At 40.0% G+C, this 27538-nt stretch overlaps 2 protein-coding genes across 3 annotated transcripts in view; one reads left to right on the top strand and one right to left on the bottom strand.

Annotated features, from left to right (window-relative positions):
* Positions 1 to 27538, bottom strand: part of LOC149169799 (tetratricopeptide repeat (TPR)-containing protein) — a 437974-nt gene that overhangs the window by 261921 nt on the left and 148515 nt on the right. For both annotated transcript variants that reach the window (XM_089428816.1, XM_089428817.1), the window contains exons 9-10: positions 9693 to 9806; positions 9314 to 9486 (exon numbers count right to left, since the gene is read on the bottom strand). In XM_089428816.1, the coding sequence (XP_089284942.1) occupies positions 9314 to 9486; positions 9693 to 9806 (287 nt within the window). The remainder of the gene's footprint in view (positions 1 to 9313; positions 9487 to 9692; positions 9807 to 27538) is intronic.
* Positions 10186 to 27159, top strand: LOC149169801 (uncharacterized). The gene is made up of 3 exons (XM_089428067.1): positions 10186 to 10190; positions 26537 to 26732; positions 26857 to 27159. The coding sequence occupies exons 1-3, from the start codon at positions 10186 to 10188 to the stop codon at positions 27049 to 27051; spliced, it is 396 nt and encodes a 131-aa protein (XP_089284193.1). The 3' UTR covers positions 27052 to 27159.

A 27538-nucleotide genomic window follows, 5' to 3' on the forward strand; every position in this document is an offset into this window, starting at 1 on the left:
CTGCATTAGTGATGTGTGTTGGGTCATAGTTTGTGACCAGATTTGGATCAGTTGTTGGGCAGCGTGTGGGAGCCAATCTGGAGGCTGGATTGGGTGATCATAAGATTTCAATGGGGCAGATCTTGCAGTGTAGTATTGGCTGCCATTGATCTGGTGGAGGGTAGTGTGTTGGCTACCCAAAGTAGCCCTAAACGGACTATGTTGAAGTGACGAAGAGGAGCTGAAGGTTGGGTGAAGATTGGTGCCGAAGTGCAGTACCTTGATGGACTAAGGTGAACGCAAGCCTGGCAATTTTGAGCTTGAGAAGTGGCCAGCCCAGAGCGCAAATTGGATCAGCCCATGTACATGTTACAGAAGTGACATGCAACAGTGTTAGGTGGCAGCCCTCCTAGAGTCTTGACGTGTTTTCCTTTGAAGTACTAAGGGGCAGCTAGTGAGCAGTATGGAAGCGAAGGGCCGATAGGACAAGATACAACATAGAAGCTGCAGCGAAGTTTGTCATTGTATCTTGTATACCATAGACTATTGTATTATTCAGAATTGATTTAATATAACGAAGATTGGGTTGTACATTATTGTACAATATTTGTTAAAAATTGTGTATACTTATGCATATGTGATTTACTACTTTATATTTTCTGCTATGCAAAGAAGTTCTTGTTGAGATTCTTGGTTTGATAGCGTCAGAGATTTTAAGATTTTAACCTAGACCCAAGATCATGGAAATTCAACACCTGCCAATCACACATAATATCCAAAGCTGCAACTTATATCATTAGGTACATTTAATCATTTTTGCATCTAAGTGAACCAAGCTTGCAAATAATGGGCAATGTGACACTTCATACAAGGGCTCCTCTGAAACTCCCAAATATAGTCCTCTTGTTGCCTTGTTAGGGATTTTAGTTGTTACCCAATACTAGAAATTTGGCAGCAATGTTGGCACGCCTAACTACAAGGACCTCAAGCTCAATAATCTGCTGCAATATGGTGTCTTGCAGTTTCTGAGTCCTCTTCTTCATTTCCATATGATCTATCCTGGGATGACCAATCTTCTCCTGTGGCTATAATCAGGACGTCCTGCATCTATCTGCACATCATCAATGGTTGGCCCCAAAAATGGATGCTCATCTCCCTTGACAACGGTCCGCAATTGAGCCTTCAACTGGCTCTCCAAAGATGACTCATCATACACACTATGTATGTCATGCTCCTCCTTATGTCCATGCACCTATGAGTGCTCTTCTCCTTGGCCATCTTCATACATGGGAAAAATATATTGGTCACTATTGTTGTCTTCTTCACATGATTTGTCATACTCAAGGGCGTTCTCATGAAAAGAAATGGACTCAACTATAGAAGAACCCATCTCATCAGAATCATCAGAAGGAATCTCCTATTGTTCTAACCCTGTTATCTCCACCATTTTACCTGAGCATGAATGATTAAGCTCCCAAGGTCCCTTGCAGTTGAAGCAAAGATTTTTCCTCCTTAATTCATTCTTGTTGCTTGCATCCTTGTTTTCACCAACACTAGATGGACAAATTTGCATCCCCATTAATTCCTCCTTGGTCAACTTCCTTTTGAACGGTTTCATGTTCTGCCCAACCAACGTTTCTGATAGCCCATAAGCAGCAGGTAAGACAATCAGTTCCTTCCTCCAAATGCCCAACAATCTGGACTGCAACTACTTGCAAATGGCATCACGGTCTCCCATAACTGAAGACAAAATAGACTGCATGTTTGTTTTGACATTGTTAGGATGATGTTCCTTAATGTTGAAGAAGCATTGGAACATTTGAAGAATCAAATCATTGCACTCTAGATCAAGCATGATGTCATATGATTTGACTCTAGCCATGACTTCTAAAATCTTGAGCCTCTTTCCCAAGGTAGGACCCATGGCGTTATCCAACTCCTGAAAGCTTTCTACTATCAGCTGGAAACTTTCCTCATAATGTCATCATTGTAAAGAGGTATAGGTGAAGTTATCCTTCTAACCTCACTAAGACAGGAAGCAACCATAAGTCTTACCCCTTCACAAGGGTGCTTTAGAAACTTGTGTTGTATCAAGGCAATCATAGATGGTTTTAGAGCCTAATTTAGACTCCTCCAATATGATCAGTTCACCCTGGAAATTTGAGTCTAATTTCTCCGGATTAAGAAGGGATTTTACTGTCATCCTCATGACCCTGAAATCTAACCCTAGTGGAGTAAATTTCCCATGTCCTCTTCTTTCTGTGGATCCCTTGGTTGTTTAAGCTGCAAAATAGTGTGATCATCTCTAGAGAAGGGCTTGTTGATTTGACCTTTTCGCGGGTCTGTTGAAAAATTGTTGTCCGAGGAACCGAATGATATACTACTGCACTGACTCCATCTTCTCTCTAAGTTATTGAAGGAATTTGAGGTCTTCTAAAGCCCTTTTCCATCAGATCTGAGGAAGAAAAAATAATTCAAAAGAAGGGTTTTACTTTTCAGATTTCCTGGGACCAGATTCAGCGCCTCCAAGGCCAGCATCAGCCTCCCAAGCCCTAGTATCAGCCCTTTATCCTCTTGCGTCAACTTTTTCGACCTGCCTTTTAGGCCTTCTTGGGCCTAGCCATGGCCTTTTTGGGCCTCGACCTGCCTTGTAGGCCTTCTTGGGCCTAGCCATGGCCTTTTTAGGCCTCGGCCTCCCTTTAAAAGGCTAGACGGCTGCCCTTGAGAGTTTTTCGTGACCTCTTGGGCCCCTAAACCCAAGTTTCCTCCTTTTTTGAGCCTTTTTTGCCCTGCGTCAAGCCTTTGAGGCTTTTCCTCCTCCAGCGTTTCCTTCTTGTGGCCTTTTCCAGCGTTGTTGGCCCCCGATCTATCATTCTAGCCCCTTTATCCCCAAACGCTAGCCTTCCTTGGCCTAGCATTGCCTCTTCTTAGCCTCTTTTGCCTTAATCTACCCTAAAACCCTAAACTTGAAGTTTTGGACTGAATACTTGGTGGTTTTGCAGGTTTATGGTCTTAAAAATTGTATTTTTCAAGGGGCAACTTGACCCTAACGTTTCAACAAATTTCGACTAGGGGATCTTCAAGGCCTTGGGCCTACGGTTTGACCTCTAAACCCCAGTTTATCTATGTTTCAGTACAGCAATTAAATCAGTAAGAAATAAGCCCTAAAATCACACATTACATTGTCAAAATTGTTTAGAATTGCAAAATTTTCATTTTTTTACAAATTGTGGCCACTTGGACATCTTGGATTTGGCCTAGATCTTACGTTTAAGTTTGCTGGAATTTACTACATAACTGAAAAAATTCAGACCTGAATATTTCTGAAGCATATACTTAATAAGGGTCAAAATTTTGAATTTTCAATTTCCGACAAAATTTTACTATATTTGGGCATATTAGTCATCTATGTCTGGCATAATTAGCTTGTGATTTGTAGTTATTTACTACTGTAATCAATATTTCAGACTGGAAAATTCACTGAAAAAATACATCTTAGGAAGGTTAATTCATCTAATTTTTCAGTGTACTAAGTATACTTGGTAATTGAGCATATTTTTGTGATATTGGGCAAGCATAAGCATTATTCATTTAGCATTTCCTTACTGTTGTCATAACATTAATAAACACTGAATTTTCTAAAGTGATACTGTTGATTTGACTATTTGGATCTAACACTTGTGTGGCTTGTTCTAAGTTTTAAATTTTGCACTAATAACACTCCTTTAATTAAATTCTAAGTCTTTGACCTTGTGAAATCTTATTGGTAATAATCTTAAGAAGCTTGACATCTTGATTTGTTTATCTTAGGCATTTGACATCTTAAGTTCATTATTGTTAAAGTTTACACTTGTATCTACAGCATTTATCTTTCTTAAGATTGTATCTTAATATTGTTAAGTACTCTTGCTTTAAGACTAATTCACAAAAAGTAACTAAGTAACATAAAACAATCTTAACCCAAGATAATTTTCACTCATCATCTTGCATCAAGCATACTAAGTCTAGATTGCATTAATAATTTACCTCCTAGCATAAGCTAGGTTGATAAAAATCTAGGACAACCCTTCTCACCTAGCTTGAGGGGCCTCGGCAACTCTACAGTCCTTAACACGGTGACCTTGCAGTCGTCAGAGCCACAGTCTCTGTAGCGTCGGAAGCATCGGGTGATAGGAACACAATAGAAGATATCATCAATCAGGCCCTAGCCTACTTACTGTTGGCCTCCTTCCCACAACCTACCTTGGAGCCTAGCTTCAAAATAGTTAAGGGAAGTTTACACTTAGATTAGGCATATAACTAAAAATAACCAAGATCACTGCATCACACCTAAGTCATAGGACTTGCATATCATTTAGGTTAGCCAATCATCTCAAGCAGCAAGTGTCCATCCAGCCATTTGCTTCCAATTTACTATAAGCAAGAATTTGTGAATCCATTAATTCACTGGTCTCAAATTTTAAAATCTAATAGAATTAATAACCTTGCTTAAATTCATCCAAGTGGCTAGGCCACTCATCCATGTCTCCCAAACAAGTTGATTTCCAAATTGTTTTCCTTCATCTCATTCCATCGGGACTACCCCCATAGCCTGTTGTTGAGAGACAGCGAGAACGGAGTGGGAGGGGATCAGAGTGACAACCCCCATCCTGAGCGTTGTCACGGTGCCTATACAATCCGGGCGATAACACGCACTTCACGGGTGCACTCGGCCTCTTCGCTCAACCAAAAAATTGACCCTTCTCCCACAAAGGTGTGCACAGGTATTATATGTTATTTCACAATTCACTCACTGTGTAAAAAACTCGCCATGATCCATTTCTTGGCATATTTAATTGGGAGCCCAACGAGCATATCAAAACCAATCAAATCTCAAATCACATTTGCACTCTTACACACCATATGCACAGAGTACTACAACAACCAACAACACCACTCTAGGCACACGCGCTCAGTCTAATACATCTGATGTACAGGATCCACATCCCCTTCTTCAGCGCAACTTCACTGTATGTGCTAGCAACAACAAATTCTTACTCCATCACATTAATGCACAAATTCATCATGTTCATCTCCAAATTGCTCTGCATACTAGTGAAATATATGGCTCAATTTGCACTATACACAAACCAGCAAAACAAAAAATCCATGTGCAAGTAACAACAATTCACTACCACATGCAACAATATCTCTCTCTACTCAGCAAAAACAAAGAGACTCTGCAACAATTGATAGATTCGGTCAATATCAGCCCTTGCTATCATGGTATTGCAACAATGATTCTTGTCCCCAATTACATCACGTGGATCAGTCTGATGATGTGGTTGTCACAATGGTGACCCTTTCTATGTGTGATTATGTTGATTGGTCCATATCAATGTTGCACAACTTGTACTCATATAAGACTCGTCTGGCTACTGACTCGGCAACTTGTATAAGAATTAGGAATGACCCATATAAGACTCGGCAAAGGCTCAACAAAACATAGGGAAAAAAATCAAAAAGAAAAAAAATCAAAATTTATTGCCAGGGACAGGTCTTATATGGGCTCGTACAAGTTTGATACAAGTCGTATGTGAGTCAACGAGTCAACGTGAGTCTTATGCGAGTCAATGTGGGTAAGGGTCTTATGCACAGGTTCTATGAGAGTGACTCATTTCGGCAGATGACTCGTCAAGACCCGCGAGTCTCAAAGGATCTTATATGGGTCGTGCTTTACTAGTCTAGATCGATGGAATTTACGCACAGCGACCTCCTCTTGATACGTTGCATGTGACTCGGTATTACAGCAGCAATCAAATGTGTGGAGTCATGAAATTTCAGCTGACAAGACTCATGTTATCTGTGTTGTGAGATTTTCCAATCCCACTCTGATTGGTCCCATGTGCGTGCTCCAATCTAGACGACCAAATCTCCTTGGGATAGAAATATATGATTAGTTGTTCTTGCTAATAGGTCACCTTTGTTTACAGAGCATGGAATGATGCCAATATCCAATCTAGGAGTATAACTCCACTGCAGAAAAAATCAGCATCCTCAAATGCATGGTAAAAACTTTTCGCACTAGGGTTTTGGTACAATAAAGTGTAATCGGCATTACTTTGATCTAGACCCACAGTTGGCCAAGATCATGCTCTGATACCACTATAATGTCTCTTTTAAATAAAATTCAAGGAATTCTAGGACACCATAGTTGTTCTTTTTATTTACTTTTTTACTTCATGAATTTCATCATAAATACAAACATCGACAATTGCAAATGAAATTGCAGAAGTAAAAGATATCAAAAATGTTGCAATTTTAAAGAAAACACGGAACAGATGCAGCAAACTCAACTTTATTTAATTAAAGCAAGATTACATGCCAATACAATAGCTAAGATGATGGCCTCAAGATGACTGCGGGAATATTGAATCTGGCCTCCCACAATTGTAACTGGAAATCAAGCCCAATGAGATCTCTGGATGAAATCTCCTCAACAGTGGATTGGGTTTTTGTCCAACACACAAGGAACCCAAAGGATTTTTGTCCAAGGGCTCTCTGAAGCTGAAAACCACGTTCTCAAAACCTCTCCAACAAAAAATACTACAAATTCTCGATATGCCCAAATGACTTGCTCCCCATCCTTATAAAGACTTGATGGATCTCTTTATAATCTTCTAGAAGCACATATTTTATTATTTTATTTCCATTCTAGAAGCTCCTCCCCTTGCACTTTTATTTTATTTTTATTCTAGAGGCTTCCTCTTTTTTATTTTATTTAGGTGACTTTTTATTTTATTTAAGTCACTTTTTAATCCCGAAAAATGGTAAATTTGCCTCTATGTTAAAATTGGCAACTAGGGCCAAACTCCATGTGGGTCTTCTTATTTATGGCAGCTGATATTTTTCTTGGATTCCTCTCATCGAGAGGTGTAGGATTGATCTAAAGATCATCCGATTCCACATGTATTCATGGAGATATGAATTTATTTTTGTTATGTGACAATTCGTCAAAGTCGGTCAGCAACCAAATTAGCCCAACCTATCCTCAACGTTTTATTATAAATAGAAGAGGTCTTCAAGTCATTTTGTACACACTCATCTCTTGTGATCTCTTTCTTCATTTGTTTGGGTTTTAGTGAAAGAGAGATCTAGAGGGAGTGCCCAAGCCATAGTCATGGAGGAGTCTTATACGCTGCCCTAATGAAGATCAAGCTTCGGTCATGAAGGAGACTTATACGCTGTCCAAGTAAGGTCACCTAGCCGCAGTCCTAGGAGGAGACATCTAGACGCAGAGAAAGGAGTAATCTAGCTGCAGTCAAATGAAGAAAATCTAGCTACATTCTAAAGAAGAGACCATGCCCTAGACGCAGATTAAAGGAGGCCGTAATTCTCTGTCCTAGAGGGAGACCTAGCTGCAGTAAAGGAGGCCTATACACAGCTAAAGGAGAAGCCCTCATACGCTGTCATAAATGCCCTAGCCACGGGTCATGAAGGGACCTTAACTCGCTGTCACAAGTGACCCTCAAACGCAGCAAAAGGAGACCTTCATACGCTGACTTGAGAGGATCCTATCCGCAGCCTCAAGAGCCCTAATCCGCTGACTAGTAGAGTCACCTATTACGCTGTCAATAATGATATCTAGTCGCAGTTTGATGTGTGACCCATCAACTGTCTAAGGGAACTACAATACGCTGCACCGGAAGCCCTAAAGAGCACTATCGACAGCATTAAAAGGAGCCAGAAATCAGCGTCTAGCAGCGTGGAAATCTCTGTGACAATACTGTTCTTTAAAGGCTGATTGGGTCACTGTTTGAAGGGACCAAAGTTACAGTCAACTGTTGGGCTAGGCCGCAGGCCATAGCCAGCAGTTGGAGGCCTTTTAGGAGCTGCGTTCTGAAGGTTAGCAGCCCTATAAGGCATTGTACGGTTGGATGGACAGTATGAAGGCTATGGGGTGTGTTTAGGATGTTGTAGGACTCCGAACTTGTGCCCTAACTAATGACCAGGTCTGCCATGAAATGCATGAGTCTTTGTTGCAAATGAAAGGTGCCAGATTAGCAACCTTGTCATGATCAGTGAAGTGGCGAAGGAAGGAGAATCTCATTGGAGGAAAGTCTCAGTATTTTGGGTAATTGGTTGAGTTGTTCTAAGCCTATCATCTGCTGCCTATCTTCAGCCATTGGTATCAGATCTGCCACCTCATTGTGTCATCGCTACGGAGAAGATCTTTGATCTCCTATTTAGCAAGTCAAGTATTGACTTCAAATCATTGTACTCTATCTCTTTCTCTTTGCTGAACTATTGAAGAATATAAGAAGAATGGTTCAAGGGTCTCCCCACATTGGGGTTTGTCCCTGGTTGGTGCCACATCTTGTGTCCTCTTGTCTTGGCTTGTCTTTCGTTGTTGGTGTTTATGTTCTATCTGCACTTTACTATCATGCTGATGTGATTGCTAATCTGAAAATTGACATTGGGCTAATACGAAAAATTGAAGTAAATTGCGCTAAGCATAGAACATACCTAAAATTAACACTCTACGATCTCTCTGACCAACGAAAGTCACTTTTCATCATCCCATCTTGTAGATCTCTTCATTTTGATACCAATAAGCTATTACACTAAGGTGTTTCTCCAAATAATCCTTCCCAAATGACACCTTTAGTGTATTTAATTAAAATATGTTGATAATATTCACCTTTCATGGGAATCGTCGACATGTAACGAAACCAAGAATGAATCATGCCGAACTAGCCCTGATGATAAAATACAGTAAGCAAACCCCATCGGACCCCATAAAACTCCTCCAAAACCTTCCAGGCCCATCGATGATGTAATCTCACTCCTATGACCTGATTGTCACCAACCCTGGAAATCCACCCTAAATGCATCATAAGGGAAACCAGAAAATGGGAACATCACATTGTGAAGCCAAGGTCTCTCCAATCATAGTAAAATGACATAGAGATAACTCACAATTTGAAACAAAACTAAATGCACCTAGAAAAGGCAAGCCTTCGAATTTCCATAAATATTTTAGCAACTTGGAGACAAACAACATTTTTCTAAACCAAAACTGAACAATATCAAAAAGTTTTGCAACATACAAAAGATTAAGCCTGAAATGGCATTGAATCACTCTTAGAATCAGGGATTACAACAGTCTCCACACCATTTGATCATGCATAATCTTCATTAAAATAACCTCAACAACAATCTAGTTAAAAGAATATAGAATACCTTGAAGCATCATATGAAATAATAAACCGTTAAAGACAGAAGTGCATTGGCTAAATCAAATCTTCAAATAATAAACCATCACCATCACAAAGGCTGAATTGACAAAACTTACTTTTTGATTTAATGTCTCATAAAATAATGTCTCCCTGATTAATGGTGCGACGGCCTCTACAAAAGATTCAACCATCCCCTTTGAGTGATAAATCTGTGCCAACTTTGTTTTAATTTTTCCATTCAACCACCATGGACATCCTTCAGTAGAGCTTGTACCATTGGCAGGTTCTTCTGTATAAGAAGATAATTACATAAGATAAGAAACGCCTAGCAAGAGCCCATAAAAAGAAACGTATAAAGTATAAATAGAAATCATCATAGCAGTGTCTCAATAAGATTCTGTCTGATCAAATAAACCTATATAAAGTTGACCTTGTTTAATCCTTTAAAGCATACAATTTCTAAAAAAGACATCATTTAAAAGGGGAAAGAACTACCCAATTGTTGAGGAGGTAAAAGCAACTCTATGGCTTCTTCCGTTTTATCAGTCTCAACAAGTAGAGATGCCAAGGTCAACCGCAGGTCAACATTATCTGCCATATCATTTATAGCTGCATGCAAAAAAGAACATATTGTAAAATAATTGCATGGATGTTAATATCCATTCACCTAATTAACCTGTAACTAGAACTTTAGTTAGAAAAGCTAAATTATTAAACGCAATAACAGCATGCAACTAGTTTACAATGTAGTTTAGGAAACAGAAAGAAAGCACTATATATCAAGATTTATCCATAATTCAATCACCAAAGGTGAAAGAAACACCTTAAGGTTTAACTCATTAGGATTCAGTGCCAAGTATCAACCTGCCAGATTTTTGAAAAGCCAAGATCCAGATACGGAAGGGAAACATGTACAAAAAATATAAATATGTTTCTATAAATCTAGAGAGAGAAAGAGAGAGAGAGAGAGAGTTAAAACCATTCAAGAATGATGTATGCATGTACCCACTCCTAGGTGCAATCAGGGTTTGGCTTAGTTGTGAGATTGATTAACTATTGTTTAATTTTGTAATGTGATACACAATAGCTATTAGGCACAAAGAACCTTAGTGTAATACTCACAAACTTGAAAGCAGGAAGCATAAAAATTTAATTTGCACTTACCTGAACTGCTAGCTGATCCCGTGAAGTTGACGATACTGCTGTTGTTTTGCTCTGCTGCTGCTGTTTTGCTCTAATTACCCAGGGAGACCAATTCCACCCAGCCTGAATGAGCAGAGGCTGGCTGCTCAATCCAGCAAGCTTCTCACAGAAGCCCACTGTCCCCCGTGCCCAGAACCTCAGACGGATTAAAGCTCTTCCAATGGATAATTATCTTCCTCCTGGTTTTCTCCTCGTGAATTTCTGCTTCTGGTTCTTTCTGCTCCTCTCTTGTTTTCCCCCCCCACTCTCGGTTCAAGCCTCCGGTTTTATCTGCGGGCCTGGCGGTGGCCGCCCTCCTACCTGTAGCCACCGCCTTCCCTCGTCCCGACACGCCTTCCACGCATTTATGCTCTCAGATATTTTCCCTGTCAAATGCGCTCTGTTATAAATTTTCAGTTGATTTTAAGCACCCCCTTTTAAAAGGGTCCTTCATTGATTTTTGGTATTTTTAGCATATAGTTTAGTTTTAAGTTTTAATTTATATATGTTATAAAGTTTAATTATATATTTCATAAAATTTAATTTATATATGTTTATAAAGTTTAATTATATTTATAAAACTTAACATATTTATTATTTAAATTTCATCATATTTGTTTTATTATAAAGTTTAAAACTTTATATAGTGGATCAATTTAGATGGGCCGTTACATACACCCCCCCTTCTGAAAACTTCGTCCCGAAGTTAGAGTTTTAGATTCAAGGTTTTAATGGACATGACATTTTTCTATCCAGGTCCCCAAGCTATTCAAAATCATCCTATCCTCCCTAATCTCTTCTTCTCCCATCCTATCCGTCCTCTACCGGAGTATGCCATGGCGTCAGTTTTACTGACCTAACCATTCATAAACTCTAAGGTGACAGTGTCGGCTATACCGACCTGATTCCCAGTAGGCATCCGACAGTCATCATCACACGTCTAGGGGAGCGTGATCCGCACAGTCCTCCCATGACTCCAGGGTTCGAAGGATAAACGGTGGGCAACACCTCCACCCCTCCTAGTAGGATTTAGGGTTAATACCCTATCATAGAATCACTTGGAGCTTTAATTGTTCTGAGGTTCTGTCGTCACGTGGTCATCCCGGTAACTGTGTATTACCTGCAATCAGACGCTTATCCATGCATTCGTAAAATGTGCATCAGCATATTCAAAATAACTCACATATTATTCCCTTATGAATTCACCTATGATACTATAATACAACATATTTTGCCATATTCCATGCATGTCTTTTGACGTTCATCTAGAATGTATTCACTTCCTGATTTCTATCCCATTGATCATATTTGACAAAAATAAATAAATCCGATCTATAAATAAATGTCTTTACTTTAACAACTATAACTTAGTAAAATGAACCACATATATTGTTTTGGTATCCATGTACCAGCAGGAATTTAAACATATATTATGCCATAAAGTTTCATGTTTATCCATAATCATTCAAAATGTTTCTGAGTCTCTGATTGTAGTGAAGTAAATATATACTAAACATATTGTAAAGTTCTTCAAAATGGACATAAATTAGGGTATCTCTGACATATGTCCTCTGTATTTTCCCAAGTTGCTGATCCAGGACTATACTTGTCCCGTTGGACCTTAACTTGGTCCACCAGACGGTTCCTCAGCTGTCGAACTCTACGTTCCAGTGTACGTAACGGTTCGACCGTTATGACTCCCTCGTCCGATACCTGCAATTCTTTCCACTGGAGGTTATGAGATAGATCAGCTATATAATGTCTTAATACATAAACATGAAATACATTATGAATTCTATGCAGGTGAGGTGGCAGGGCAAGACGATAGGCAACAGGTCCAACTCTTTCCACGACTTTAAACGGTCCTATAAATCGGGGTGACAACTTTGTCCCTTTTCCGAATCGAATAGTACTTTTATTTGGTTTGATGCGGACGAAGACCTGATCCCCTACTTCATACTTCCTATCAGTTCGGTGAGCATCAGCATAACTCTTTTGTCTATCTTGTGCTTCCTTTAATCGTTTTCTAATCTGTCTGACCTGCGCTTCCATTTCATGGATTAATTCTGGTCCTATTATCACTCGATCTTCTAACCTGTCCCAACTTAACGGTGTTCTGCAAGGTCTGCCATATAAAGCTTCAAATGGAGGCATCCCAATCGAACTGTGGTAACTGTTGTTGTATGCGAATTCGACTAAGGGTAAATACTTTTCCCAGTGTGATTGCTGATCCATTACATACATTCGCAACATGTCTTCAAGTACTTGATTTACTCTTTCAGTTTGCCCATCAGTCTCAGGATGGTAAGCAGTGCTTAAATTTAGCTGAGTACCTAAGGTTGTTTGCATGCAAGTCCAGAATCTAGAAGTGAATCGCGAATCTCTATCGGATATAATCTTCTTAGGTACTCCATGAAATCTGATAATTTCATTTATGAATGCTCGAGCTACGTCAGCAACATCGTAAGTATCTCTTACCGGAATGAAATGGGCGCTTTTTGTTAATTTATCCACCACTACCAAAATGGCATTGTGTCTTTGAGAAGTAAGAGGTAGTCCAGTGATAAAATCCATAGAAATGGTCTCCCATTTAGACATAGGAATGTCGTGGGGTTGTAAGAGGCCCGCTGGGTGACAATGATCTGCCTTTACTTGCTGACATTCCAAACATTTTGCAACAAATTGAGTGATATCACGTTTCATGCCTGCCCAAAAGAAGAGTTTCTTGGTATCCGCATACATTTTCCCTACTCCAGGATGAGCACAATATACTGCTTTGTAGGCTTCCCCAAGGATGGTATCTCGAAGATCTTTATCATCAGGAATGTACATCGTTCCATGGAATCGTAAGATCCCATTGTTTTCTAATTCATAACCCTCAAATTTAGATTCTTTTGCCTTAATACCCTCAAGACTTGCTCTCACCTTTAAATACCAGCTGTCTTTTATAAGATGATCCAGTACTCGTTGTCTTAAGTCCACTTTAATGGGTATGAGAGAAAATATCCGAGGTCTCCTGCTTAAGGCATCGGCTACTACACTTTCTTTTCCCTTAATGTATGATATTCCGAAGTCATATTCACTTAGGAATTCAATCCATCGCCTTTGCCTGGCATTTAAGTCTCTTTGGGTGAAAAAATATTGTAGACTTTGATGGTCGCTTTTAAGTGTAAAATTTCGTCCCACTAGATAGTGTCTCCAAATCTTTAAAGCTAGCATTACAGCGGCCAATTCTAAATCGTGAGTAGCATAGAGTTCTTCATGAGGTTTTAGCTTTCTGGAAGCATAAGCTATCACTCCCTTATCCTGCATCAATACTGCACCCAGCCCTTGCTTGGATGCATCAGTACATACCGTAAAGTCTTTGCCCATATCAGGGACTCTTAGGATTGGTGCACTAGTGAGTAGTCTTTTGAGTTCAGAGAATGCTTTATTACATTCCTCGATCCACTCATACTTAACACCTTTACGCTGAAGGGTTGTGATTGGCTTTGCGATTTTGGAGAATCCCTCCACAAATCTCTGGTAATAACCGGCTAAACCCATAAAGCTTCGTATCTCATGTGCATTTTTCGGTATTGGCCACTCCATGGTCGCTTTTACCTTCTCAGGATCTACTGAAATCCCTTCACCTGATATGATGTGACCCAAAAAATGAATCTTTTCCTGAAAAAAAGAACACTTGGATAGTTTTCCATATAACTGACGTTCTCTAAGGCAGGACAATACTATCCGCAAATGATCTTCATGCTCTTCTTCATTCTTGGAATAGATGAGAATATCATCTAAAAAGACTTGTACAAATTTATCAAGATATTGACGGAAAACACTGTTCATAAGATTCATGAACACGGCTGGCGCATTTGTTAACCCAAATGGTACCACAGTAAATTCATAATGTCCAAAACGTGTCCGGAATGCAGTCTTAGAGATATCATTTTCAGAAATCCTTAGCTGATGATACCCTGATCGAAGATCAATTTTCGAAAAGACAGCAGCTCCTTTCATTTGATCGAAAAGATCATCGATTCGTGGCATAGGGTATTGATTCTTTACTGTAGCTCGATTCAAGTCTCGATAATCTATGCATAATCTTAAGGATCCATCTTTCTTCTTCACAAAAATTAAAGGAGCGCCCCAAGGTGAGGTACTGGGCCGAATATGCCCTATATCGAGTAGTTCCTTCAACTGGATTTGCAATTCCTGAAGTTCTGGAGCTGTCATTCTATAAGGCGTTTTAGAGATCGGTTGGGTACCTGGCTTTAATTCAATAGTGAGATCCAATTCTCTTACCGGGGGTAATCCAGGTAGTTCCTTTGGAAATACATCCGGGAACTCGGCTAACACCGGATATTGTTCTAAGGATGGCCCTTTTTCTTGGCTTACTTCGTGAATTGCATAAGCCTGACAACCCTTTCTTAAACAACGCTTCACCTGCATTACCGAAATGTCGCGTAAGGAAACTTCCCTCTTGATTCCTTGAATTTGGATTACTTCTCCCTCATCATTTATGCCCAGAATCCTTTTTCCATAACAGTCCACCCAAGCTTGGTGAGCTTCCAGCCAATCCATACCTATGATAAGATCATACGTTCCTAAGGCTGTGACATAGACTTTCAGCTTAGTCGAACAGACCCCTAGGTCAATTTTGCATTGATCCACACTCAAGCTCACGGTTTGGAGTTCTCCTGAGGCCATTTCCACTTAGTGGAAATCATTTTGTCTACGAGCTGCCAACCCACATTTGTTTAATGCATATGACGAAATGAAACTATCTATGGCACCAGTATCAAATAAGATTTTGAGTTTTATGCCATTGATAATACCTGAAGAGTCCACTACAGTGGATTGATGGGCTGCTTGGTCGTAGTTGACTACTGCATGAATTCTATGATTACTTCGATTGGCTGATATCGGCTCCTTCCCAGTCCTATGCAATATATTCGATGAAGCTTCTGGGCAGTCACGCTGGAAATGCGGTCCCCCACATCCCCAACAATTGAGCTGCGTTGATCCCCTTGAATCAAGGTGTGAATTTCTAGAGAACGAGCCGCGTCCTCCCATGTTGATTCCTCTCGCACTCCTTCCTCTACCGGCAGTCCCTCGCGATGCCCATGGTCTGGTGTTGGACGATTCTGCGGCTATAGTGTTTACTTCCATGGGAACTCTTGTCCCCACATTTGGGGTAAACCTGTTACCGTAAGGTGGCCTTGAGCTACCTCCTCTGAAGAAGTTCCGGGGAGCCTTCCCTGGAAATCCTGATTGTAAAGGCCCTGCTGGCCCCATATCTTTTTTGATTCCAAGGTGCTCTTCTGCATAACGACCACATTTGACTGCCTCAGCTACTGATGAGGGTTTCCACATGCTTACCAAGGCTCTGATGCGAGGATTTAACCCAAATATGAAGCGTTCAGCTTGACGTTCATCAGAATCTAAGTAGTGAATGTATTTTACAAGTTCCATAAACCTTATCTCGTATTCTTCCACCGTTTTATTTCCCTGAATTAATGTATGGAAGGCTCTGGCTTGCTGTTGTTGAAAGTATGGAGGCAAATACTTTGCGCGGAACCTTTCCTCAAATAGTTCCCAAAGGACATTATCCGATGTAAGGTGCAGCTGCTTTTCCAGATTTCCCCACCAAATCAAGGCACTTTCCTTTAGTTGAAACACGGCAATTTTTGTTTTTGCTGAATGCGAATATTCTCTTAACCTAAAGCATCGGTTCATTCCTTCCAACCATGCTTCAGCGCGTTCACCTGCTCGACCTCCTGAGAATTCTGGGAGTCTAATTTTCTGAAGCTCCCTAGAAATGTCTTCTCTGGATCTTCTAGGCTCAAAATTATTTGGTTCCGCTGAACTGGTGGTTACATGCTGAAATTCCTCTTTGGTTTTAGCCTTAGTTGATTCTTTTAATGTTTCCAATAAGGCTTCCAAGGAGTTCATTATCATAGTCAACTCTGGCGCTGGGGCGATTGGTGCTGATGATGGTTGATGGTCTTGGCGGTGACGATGGTGATGGGGATGATGATGGCGACGGTGGCGGCATTAATGGTGATGATGCTGCCTGGTCACGTCGTCGTCGCTCATACGTCCTTACCATTGTAATGGTTCCTGAACACACATAATAAAATTCCGTCAAATTTTGAGGTGGATAACCGAATTTTAACACACAATTTTCTTTTGCAACTTCACATTCCTAAACGGGTATAGTTTTGCTATTTTTACCCGCTAGGCGGATCTTACTGGTACCGAGGTCAAGGAGGGTGGTCTCGCGACCTCCTTGTCCTAATGCAGGGTATTCTATCCTAATATGAATAATGCAGAAGTGTATGGTTATTAGCTCCTAAGGTAAGACATCTAAAGTTTATTTACCTAATAACATCCACAAAATGAAAATGTTAGATGTCTCGTTTACAATGTACATCGGTAACATACCTGTCATACCTCAATCTGACTATTACATTTAAGGGAGGTCATATATATCTATATCCCGAATATATTACATGGATATGGATTAAATCCATAAAAAGAAGGGTTGTTTTGTTTCCATATTAGTTTGACCTTTAGCCATAAAATTTACCATAGACATGTCCTGATTAAAATCTAGAGGAGACACAGTTCATCAGTGTATCATAAAAGTAGATTGGATTTAAACGGAGAAAAAAATAAATTAGGATAAAATGTGATTTATGATTTCGAGAACCAGTTCTGTTCAAAAAATGGTTCCGTCCACGGATGTAATTAGTACAATTTTGTTCTCTAACTGATGCTTTGGAAAGTAGTTTTTACAAATTGCACTTAATACTTTAATGGTTGATGCAAAACGCTATTTGACTGCAATAGGATTTATAGAGGATTCATACACATTTATAATTCTACATTAACGAAATCCTTTTATTCACATTCAACACTGATGTACTTAGCAGTCCCAGGAGACTCATTTTATTTCTGCTCTACAAATCTGGAAATCACAGAAACTCACCATATTCCAGATCTGCCCTAAGAACTAGAAGTCTAGATACACTGTTTTCATACCTAAATCCTAGACTTGAGTTTGAAGCTATAAAACTGCAAGTTGAACCCTCTAACAGCATACTTTAAGACTCAAGAGCAGATTTATATGTGTGTAAAAATCTGTCTGCCAAACAGCTAACAGAACCTTGAGATTGTACCTTCATCACAGATCATTTTCAGCCCATAAACACAAGTCATACTTATCATCCCATTTGAATAGGTTGATGTATATATACTGAGCTAAATGTCATTCAGCCCAAGAAACCATTTTATAGTACCATCTAGATGCATGCAAGTTGTAACTACGAATATTTTATGACAATGCTATTGACATACTATAAAATGAATTATATTTGTCATCAAGAAAATGTAACCAAATTTATTCAAGTGTCACGCACCAAAGGGTTATTCCATTAGTGTTTGTACCATTAATGGATTAGAGCATATATATAATTGTATTAGTTATTTCTTCTTGCTAAATCCAATTTTATCCAGTCTTTAGTACCGTCAAATTTAATTGAATGAGAAATGAAACATGAAAAGATGAATCTTCATACTCTGTTGTATCAAAGTTTTAACTAGCGTTATGATAATAAAATGGGACAGCATTTTATTTATTTCACAAACCATGTGTTTAAATATTCAGTAAATGTTGTTGCTACTTAAACATAGTTCGTGTTGAAGGAGGGCTAAGTATGAGCAAGAAAATCAAGATTCGTTTGGCAAATGGAGTTGGTCTATGGCCCTAGCAGAATTTCACCTCATTGTTTTCCTGGCCACTAAAAAAAAATGCCATCTGGTTCTTTGTCCTATTCGCTAGAATTAATCCTAATGTGCCAAACAGTGCTCTTACAGAATCTATCCAAGGAATTTCAGTGATTTATTTCTGCCAAAGAGTTTTAAAAGAAAAAGTAGGGTTGTTTTTTTTTCTTGGCAATGATTTTCAGAAATATAACCCTACAGCGAGGAAAAACTCCTTTAAATTTTTAGTGCTTTCCCTGTTTTTTTTTAATATGATCAAGTGAATCCCAGCTGGAAAAATGTGTATCAAATACCAATGCAAATCCTTTGAGCGGACATTCCAGCCATTAAAACAATTGTTATGATTGCCCCAGATGTGCGATTCAATGTGGACCTGTAAACTAAAGAAAAATGAGCCCAAAATGAAGATTGTATATCTAAGCAAAGCCTACACGAATTTCAGTCCAAGCAATAATAAAATATGAGAGGCTTAGCACTGCATGGATCTGTGGAAAGGTTAGAACCAAGCTGAGATCACATGGGCTCTCAGTGGCATCGATTCCCGTGCTGTAACAATGAGGTTAACTTGTTTCAGCGTGACCATGCGTAATACTCATTTACGACCAAGACTACGAGAATGGACATCAAAATTTTTTCAAAAGTAAAACCCGATAACAGCAGAGGATGGCCAAAGCACAGATTTTTCTATTAGTTATATGCGAATTTATCGTAGATTGCTTTTTAATCAATATCGGTCTTTAAAAGTTTTGAATCATATTTTAATATGACTCGGTCTGTTGGGCTACGCCTGCGCAGGTTCGAACCCTGCTGTCGACGCCAAATCCCAAAACGAATCCTCAAGAATATTAGGTCAACCCCCGCCGCGAGGAAAGAGTTCTCAGACTGCTTATCGAGGGCAATTCCTGTACAAAATGTCTTTATTCTGCAATTTTCGGTCTGATGATACCAGGGGCTTTGGCATCTGCGTGGTTAGAAACATTACCCTTTTAACTAATTAAATTGATTACGGATTAATAGAAATTCACAGCAATTTCGGTTTATTATTGGGTCACGTGTTCCATCCACGCTCACTTAACCAGAGATTTGAAATTCTAGCCGTCAGACAGACGCTCAGACAGCCGTTTATACGCTCAGACAGAGGTTTATACGAAATTCTAGCTGTGTAGGGCCTGTGAGGTCCCGAAGGGTTTGAACGACGGCTCTGATACCATGTGTAATACTCACAAACTTGAAAGCAGGAAGCATAAAAATTTAATTTGCACTTACCTGAACTGATAGCTGATCCCGTGAAGTTGACGATACTGCTGCTGTTTTGCTCTGCTGCTGCTGTTTTGCTCTGCTGCTGCTGTTTTGCTCTAATTACCCAGGGAGACCAATTCCACCCAGCCTGATTGAGCAGAGGCTGGCTGCTCAATCCAGCAAGCTTCTCACAGAAGCCCACTGTCCCCCGTGCCCAGAACCTCAGACGGATTAAAGCTCTTCCAATGGATAATTATCTTCCTCCTGGTTTTCTCCTCGTGAATTTCTGCTCCTCTCTTGTTTTCCCCCCCCACTCTCGGTTCAGGCCTCCGGTTTTATCTACGGGCCTGGCGGTGGCCGCCCTCCTACCTGCAGCCACCGCCTTCCCTCGTCCCGACACGCCTTCCATGCATTTATGCTCTCAGATATTTTCCCTGTCAAATGCGCTCTGTTATAAATTTTCAGTTGATTTTAAGCGCCCCCTTTTAAAAGGGTCCTTCATTGATTTTTGGTATTTTTAGCATATAGTTTAGTTTTAAGTTTTAATTTATATATGTTATAAAGTTTAATTATATATTTCATAAAATTTAATTTATATATGTTTATAAAGTTTAATTATATTTATAAAACTTAACATATTTATTATTTAAATTCATCATATTTGTTTTATTATAAAGTTTAAAACTTTATATAGTGGATCAATTTAGATGGGCCGTTACACTTAGTCTGTGAACACTAAGGTGAGGTAACCAGAGTCTGCGAAAGCACCATTCTTATTAACACTTCATCCTAGCCCTTTAAGGCATCAGTGAAAATCACTCCACTTCAAACATATATGAAACAAAATACATAAACATTGAAGCTCTAAATAGCCTCAGGCCCTCAAGGGTCCAAAAAACATTACCTCCTACTTTAGCAATTATCCATCATCCAAGGACATTAGTACTAGTACTTGGTGCTACTTGTAGATTGTTAAAATTGGAAACTAGGGCCAAACTCCATATGGGTCTTCTTATTTATGGCAGCTGATATTTTTCTTGGATTCCTCTCGTCGAGAGGTGTAGTATTGATCTAAAGATCATCCGATTCCGACATGTATTCATGGAGATATGAATTTATTTGTATTATGCGACAATTCGTCAAGGTCGGCCAGCAACAAAATTGCCCCCGTCTATCCTCAACGTCTTACTATAAAAGGAGGTAGCTTGCAAGTCATTTGGCACACACCTCTTGTGATCTCTTCTCTCCACTGTTTTGGGTTTTAGTGCAAGGGGAAGTCCCCAAGAAGATACGTTGTCCTAAGAAGAGGTCTGCCATGCCCTAAACCGCAATTCTGAAAGGGACTAGGACGCAGTCAAATGAGGAACTAGAACGCAGTAAAACAAGGACTTATATGCTGGTTGCAATAGCCCTAAAGGCTGAGATGAAGAAGCCCTACTTACAGTTAAGTAGAAGCCCAAATGCTGTCCTAAATGAGGGATGCCCTAACTGCTGTTCTAATTGAAATGCAGTCATGAAGGATAGATCCCATCGCTGTCATGAAAAGATCCTAATGCTGTCATGGAGGATCTATCCTACCCTAGCTGCAGTAAGGAAGTAAACACAGAGATCTGGTTGCTGCCCTAACCCTAAACGCAGTCTCCTAACTGCAGCACTTAAGGTTACTCTAGGCCGCAATCCATGAGGGTATATACGCAGCAAGAAGGGACACTTATACACAGCAATAATACGCTGTCCTAGGCCGCACTCATTAAGGGTTTGGATGCAGCAAGGGGAGGCCCTTGAGAAGCCCTAACCACAGTCTTATCAAGTGTCACAATCTGGTGCCCTAGACACAGTCAAGGAAGAGATGTATACACAGTCCATGGAGGTATCTAAGCCGCAGTTAAGGAGGGTGCTATAGGCAGCTCAAGGTGGCTCCAAACAGCAGCATTTAAATATGCACTAGGACACAATCATTAAAGGCCTCAGTCCGCAGTTGAGGAGGGCTGTTCGAGGTAGCCCTTACTCGCTGTTTTCAGGAAGAAAGCAGTTGGTTGCTGTCTTGAAAGAAGCCTTGCACAGTCATCTAGCCACTTGTTGTAGGTGACAGCATGGTTATGTTTTGGTATGATATGTTAGGCATAAGTATCCAATGAAGAGAAGCTATGGGGTTGTTGTTTGAAGGTTGAATGGATCACTGCATGAATGAGACCTGTTGGAAGAATAGATTGCTACAGCCAGCTGCTTTGCTAGGCTGCAAGCCATAGCAAGCAGCTAAGGCTGTTCCATGGGAATATTGCAGCATGCAGGTGGCAGTATGGATTAGGAGGGGCTCTCCTAGGTGGTCTGCAGCCCTTGAAGGGCTTAGTTACCTAATAGCTTGGGAGCAGCACAGTGATGAGAACAACTCAGTGATGGGTGCAGCATGATGCAGCACAGTGATGATGGGTGCAGCAAAGTGCAGCACAGTGATGATGGATGGTATGATGAGTGCAACATAATATGATGGGTGCAGCACAGTGATGGGTACAGCATGGTGATGGAATCACCTAAGTTCTGATCTGCTACCTCATGTGTCATCTTCTTAGAGAAGATCTCTGCTCTTATTTTGGCAAGTCAAAATGTTGACTTATGATGTATATGTACTATCTCTCTCTCTGCTGAACTATTGAAGAATATAAGAAGAAATGATCAATGGTTTCCCCACATTGGGGTTTGTCCCTGGCTGGCGCCACATCTTGTGTCCTCTTGTCTTGGCTTGTCTTTTGCAATTTATGTTTATGTTCTATCTACATTTTACTATCATGCTAAATGTGATTGCTAATCTGGAATTGATATTGAGCTAATATGGAAAATTGAAGTAAATTTCCTCTCAGCATAGAACATACCTAAAATTAACATAGATCCAAGTCTATGTACCGACACCCCATTGTTGCTGATCTCAACACCCCCCAAATTTAAAGGAATTGGCTAATGCAAGGGTTAAAATTATGTCATCAAGACCAGCTGATCCAGACCTAACCCAACCATAGAGAGCCCAAACATGTGAAAGAACAATGTCCACTTACTGTAGGAACATCCAAAATAAGAAGTATTGGGAAAAATATATAAATAACGAATAAGAAGAAGATAGAATGAACGATATGATTTACAATGACCTTTGTGATTGTATATATAGTATATACACATTGATTGGTCACAAGCTTTATGGGACAAGACCTAAGTTGCATGAAACGCCAAAATGACTCTGAGTTTCTGAAATGGGTACGTTTAGAAACATCACCTCCCAAAAATGGAAACAATGGCCGAAACGTCATATATGTATATATAAAAAATATATATAAATAAATAAGTGAATAACACATTATCTTGCAAGAAAAAAGGGAATAGGACCCATAGATGACAATTTAAAAGGAAAAACAAGTATATATTAACTCTAATAGATGATTACATGATGGTCGAGTTTCGGCCAAGTTTCAGAGTTTCGGGTATGGGTATGGCCCAAAATGTCGGGTTCTTTGAAGTTTCGTGCAACATAGGACAAGAACCTTTGTTTGGTCATGTCCCCTAGAAGGGATGTGTCCTTTCATTTACTATTAAGTAACATTTATTTATTCACACACAAAATACAAGGTGTCTAAACCAAACCAAGGAGTTAGTTCAATACTGAAATGGCCAGTTCAGATTGGTTTCATTGTGAGCCACACCAAATTGGTTTGATCAGATCTGGGAGATGCTGATCTCATTGACCTCATCTTCAGCTCCCCTTTACTTCTTTGGAGTTACACAGTCCAACAGCAGACATACTTTGTGTTTCTCATTTTTGGTCATTTCATGCAATTTTATACATTCTCTAATTGTACCTTTATTTCATTCTAGTCTTATCTTTAGTCATATTTCTAGTCTTTTTAGCTTTGGAGTTACAATGGAGTCGCATTTGCACTCCCACATGTCTTGTATTTACATTGGATGTATCTTTTAGTCCCATTGACCTACTCTTGTGATCACCTGAGGACATTAACAAAATTATCTTATCTTATCTTATATGTAGCAATTTTTTGATACCCAAAAAATATTTCTGTAATTATTGAATGTAAAACACACTAAAATTTTTAATTGAAAATTAAATAGAGGAAGCACATGTACACAAGAAATCTTTCACACAGAAAATAACCCTCTAGATACTCTTCACTCTTATTATCTGAATAATGAGGGCTCCCTTACTAGGAAGATGGCCCATAGAGAAATACAAAAATTTTACAGCAATAAAACCTGAACAAATCAGTGCCGTGAAAACCCCGGATCTGCACCAAACGAATTTCTCCCACTCATGCAGCCTCTAGAACATCTGCAACCCTCGTACACGTTGCCTATAACAGTTCCTGCGCACTCACACTTGTGACGCGTGTATAGTCTACCTCACACATGTGGCCTAATCTCCTCACCAGGGTTGCAGGAATCGCCCCCCCCCCGGAGGATCCAAACCCGGAACCGCGGATCGGAGCGAACCGTCCCGGAATCCAATTTGGAAGCGCGATTCGGAGGAGGAGGTGGCGCGGTTCCGGAATTTAAATGCGATTCCTGCCTTTTGGGTTGCGGCCACCCCGGAACCGCGGATCGGAGGGCGGTTCGGGCACGGGGTGGCGCCACGCTTCCGGCCCGGACCCGCACGCCACCCAGGCGATTCCGGAAGCAACCCCGCGGCCTCCTTTTTTTTAATTTATTTTTTTTAAATTTGTTTTAATATGTGACTTAACTAGCATGAGGGGGTGGGTTAGGTTAGTTTAGGGTGAGTCTAGGGTGACTTTAGAAAAGAATAAAGCCCCCATTCTCTTCTCATTTTCTCACTTTGAGTTTATGAGAGTTGGAGAAGAGAAGAGAGGAGAGGAGAAGAGAAGAGAGGAAAGGAGAGGAGAAGAGAGGAGAGCTTGGAGGAGTGAAGAAGGAGGAGCTAGGAGAAGGAGGAGGAGCTTGGAGCAAGAGCTTGGAGGACTTCATCTACAAGAGCTAAAGAGGTAAGTTCAAACCCCAAACTCCCTTGTTTTTTTGAAAAAAAAATTGTATTTTTCTCCTCCCTCTCCTACTCTTTCCCATTGTTTCTACTTGCTCCTTTATTTACAGGTTGTCCACCACCTATATCCATATTCCAAGATGGTGTTCTTTTGGCTTCTATGTATCATTCCACTCTTGGTTTTAATGATGGCAAGGGTGAGGAATAGAGGGGAAGAGGAAGGGGATGAACTTGGTCCTAATAGTAGTGACCCAATGTATGATGAGGAGGAAGGGTTTGAAGAGGAAGGGGATGAACTTGAAGAGGACACTGAAGCACAAGATGGGAAAGGTACATCAAATCCCTTGTGGAACTATGTGACCAAACTTGAAGGGGGAAAGGGTGGTGGATCTTACAAATGGATGTGCCCTCATGATTGTCATGGAGGAAAACCATATACGGGTTCATATACCCGTCTGAGGAGGCATTTTTGTGGGGTGCTAGAGAGTGATGAAAAAAAGGGTTCTGTGGGGGTAGCCATTTGCCCAAAAATTTCAAGTGAACAAAGACAAAAATACATCAAAATAGAGATGGCTGCACAACAAAAAAACAAGAAACAAAAAACTCATTCAGAATCAAGTGCAACCTCTAAATTTGGTAGTTGCCCATCTCCTTATGGTACTTCTGCAACCTCTGGAGGTAGAAAAACAATAGGGGATTTCCTTAATGTTACTGGGAGGGATGATGTGGATGGAAAGGTAGTCCGTTTTCTTTGTGCTTGCGGTGTACCATTCAATGTGCTTCGCTCTCCCTATTGGCATGACATGGTAAAGGCCATCAATGAAGCCCCAAAAGGATACAAGGCCCCCAACTATGAGAAAGCTAGAACAGTGTTATTAGAAAGAGAAAAAGCTAAGGTTCAAAGAGCTTTGACACGTTTTACACATGAGTGGGTGGATTATGGGGTATCCATTGTATCAGATGGGTGGACAAATATTAGAAACCAACATTTGATAAATGTTCTTGGTGTTTCTTCTAAGGGTGCAGTATTTATTGCATGTCATGACTCCTCCTCCATCAGTGCAACTGCACAAAACATTGCAGATCTCCTATTGAAATCAATCAAAGATGTTGGTCCGAATAATGTGGTTCAAGTGATCACAGATAATGCAGCAAATTGTAAGGCAGCAGGAAAAATTATTGAGCGTACTCATCCACACATCTTTTGGTCTGGGTGCCTGGTTCACACATTGAACCTTTTGATGCATGATATTGTGAAACACAAAGAATGTGGGTGGATTGCTGAGGTTTACAGGAAAGGGAAGCAGCTCATTAAATTCATCACAGGGCATACAAGGGTAAACTACTTCTATGGCACTTACTCCAAGTTGCAATTGCTTAAAATTGCAAAGACAAGATTTGCTAGTTATTACCTCACCTTTAGGCGGCTAGTGAAGGTGAGACAAGCTTTAACTAATCTGGTGTGTGCTGAAACATGGGATGAAATTAACCAGTGTACAGATGGTGCTACTGCTAATGTAGTCAAGGACACTGTTCTTGACACTTACTTTTGGTCACAGGTTAAATATGTTTTGCAATTCACCAAACCAATTTATTACATGATCAAGTTTGCAGATTCAGATCGACCAGTAATTGGGGAGGTGTATGAGCAAATGGATAGCATGTTGGGGCAGATTAAAGACATTGTTGAGCCTAGAGATACCACCTTGTACAATTATATTCGTGAAGAGGTGGAAAAGCGATGGGATATGCTAAATGTTCCATTGCATGCATTAGCATATGTTTTGACACCTAGGTACTATCATCCATCATGGCTTTCAAAACCAGCACCTGGGGGGGGAAGCAGGAAAAAACCACACCAAGATAAAGAGGTTCACGAAAAATATATGGCTGCATTGAGTAGATTAATCCCTGATAATGAGGAGGCTGCATTGGTACGGAGACAGGTGAGCAACTATACGCTCAACACTGGTCCATTTGGGAGCATGCATTCAATTGAAGATCGAGAGCATTTTTCTGCTCTTGAGTGGTGGAACATGCATGGAGGGCCTACTCCACTTCTACAGAGTTTGGCATTGCGGGTGCTATCACAGGTGGTAAACACTTCTTCTGCAGAGAGGTGTTGGAGCTCTTATTCTTTCATCCACAGTGTTAAAAGGAACAGGTTGAGTATAGACCGGGCAGAGAGCTTGGTTTATGTTCATTACAACTTGCGATTGTTGTCCCATTACTGTGAAGATGCAAAGTCTAATAAAGACTTGTTGACTTGGGACAAGCATCCAGAGGAGCCCAATTTGGAGGATGGAGTGTTGCAACTAGAGCAATTAGAGGATGCTCTTATCCAGGTATGTCCATTGTGGTATGAATTTTCCAATTTTCCCTTATAAAGCATTTCTCTAATTCATGTTTTTAATTTTTTTGTTAACTAGTGTTTTTTTTTTTTTGCATGAATTTTTTGAGCGATTCTAGGATGATGATGACCGTGTTGATATGCCACCACCCCCACCCCCATCTGGTCCTAGGTTCCATGGTTCAACACCAACAGCAGGGGGTTCTTCTTCATCAGTTCCAGTGCCACGACTTACACAGGGACCATCTTCTTCATTGCCACCACGTGGAGGCACGCCATCACGTTCTATTCGTGGTGGAAGGAGGAGAGATTAGTAGATATATTCACAATCTACTTCTTTTTGTCATAGTCTATAGATTACTCATTAGACTTGTAGACTTGTGAATTTGAATTTTGAACCTTTTTGGCTTGGCGGTGACCAAGTGACATATTTTGTAAACATTATTATTTGAATTTTGGACATGACAAATGTTGACAGTTGCTCACTTGCTAGATAAATCATAATATGCTCTATGTTTTATGTTTTATAATATGCTTAAATGTTTTATGTTTTATAATATGCTTAAAAATTTGATGTATGTTTGTAATAGCTAGAATATAGATGATTGTTGTACATACTAGTAACTACAATGGAATCATGGATGCCATATCTATCTTGATTTATGCAAAAATATGCATGTTTTCATGTCTTCTACAATTAATTTGGTATTTGGGATGTTTGTTTTGAGTATAAATGCAAAAAAATATATAAAAATATATATATATATAGCAGACGCTTCCGCGGACGCTTCGCTCCCTAGA

The sequence above is a fragment of the Pinus tabuliformis genome, chromosome 4_2 (genome assembly GCF_031772625.1).
Source record: "Pinus tabuliformis cultivar Carrire ecotype Pingquan chromosome 4_2, CPIR1, whole genome shotgun sequence".
NCBI lineage: Eukaryota > Viridiplantae > Streptophyta > Pinopsida > Pinales > Pinaceae > Pinus > Pinus tabuliformis.

Coding starts and splice junctions, on each gene's coding strand:
- LOC149169801 (XM_089428067.1), top strand. Junction 26,733..26,856: donor TAGAGGATGCTCTTATCCAG/GTATGTCCATTG, acceptor GAGCGATTCTAG/GATGATGATGACCGTGTTGA.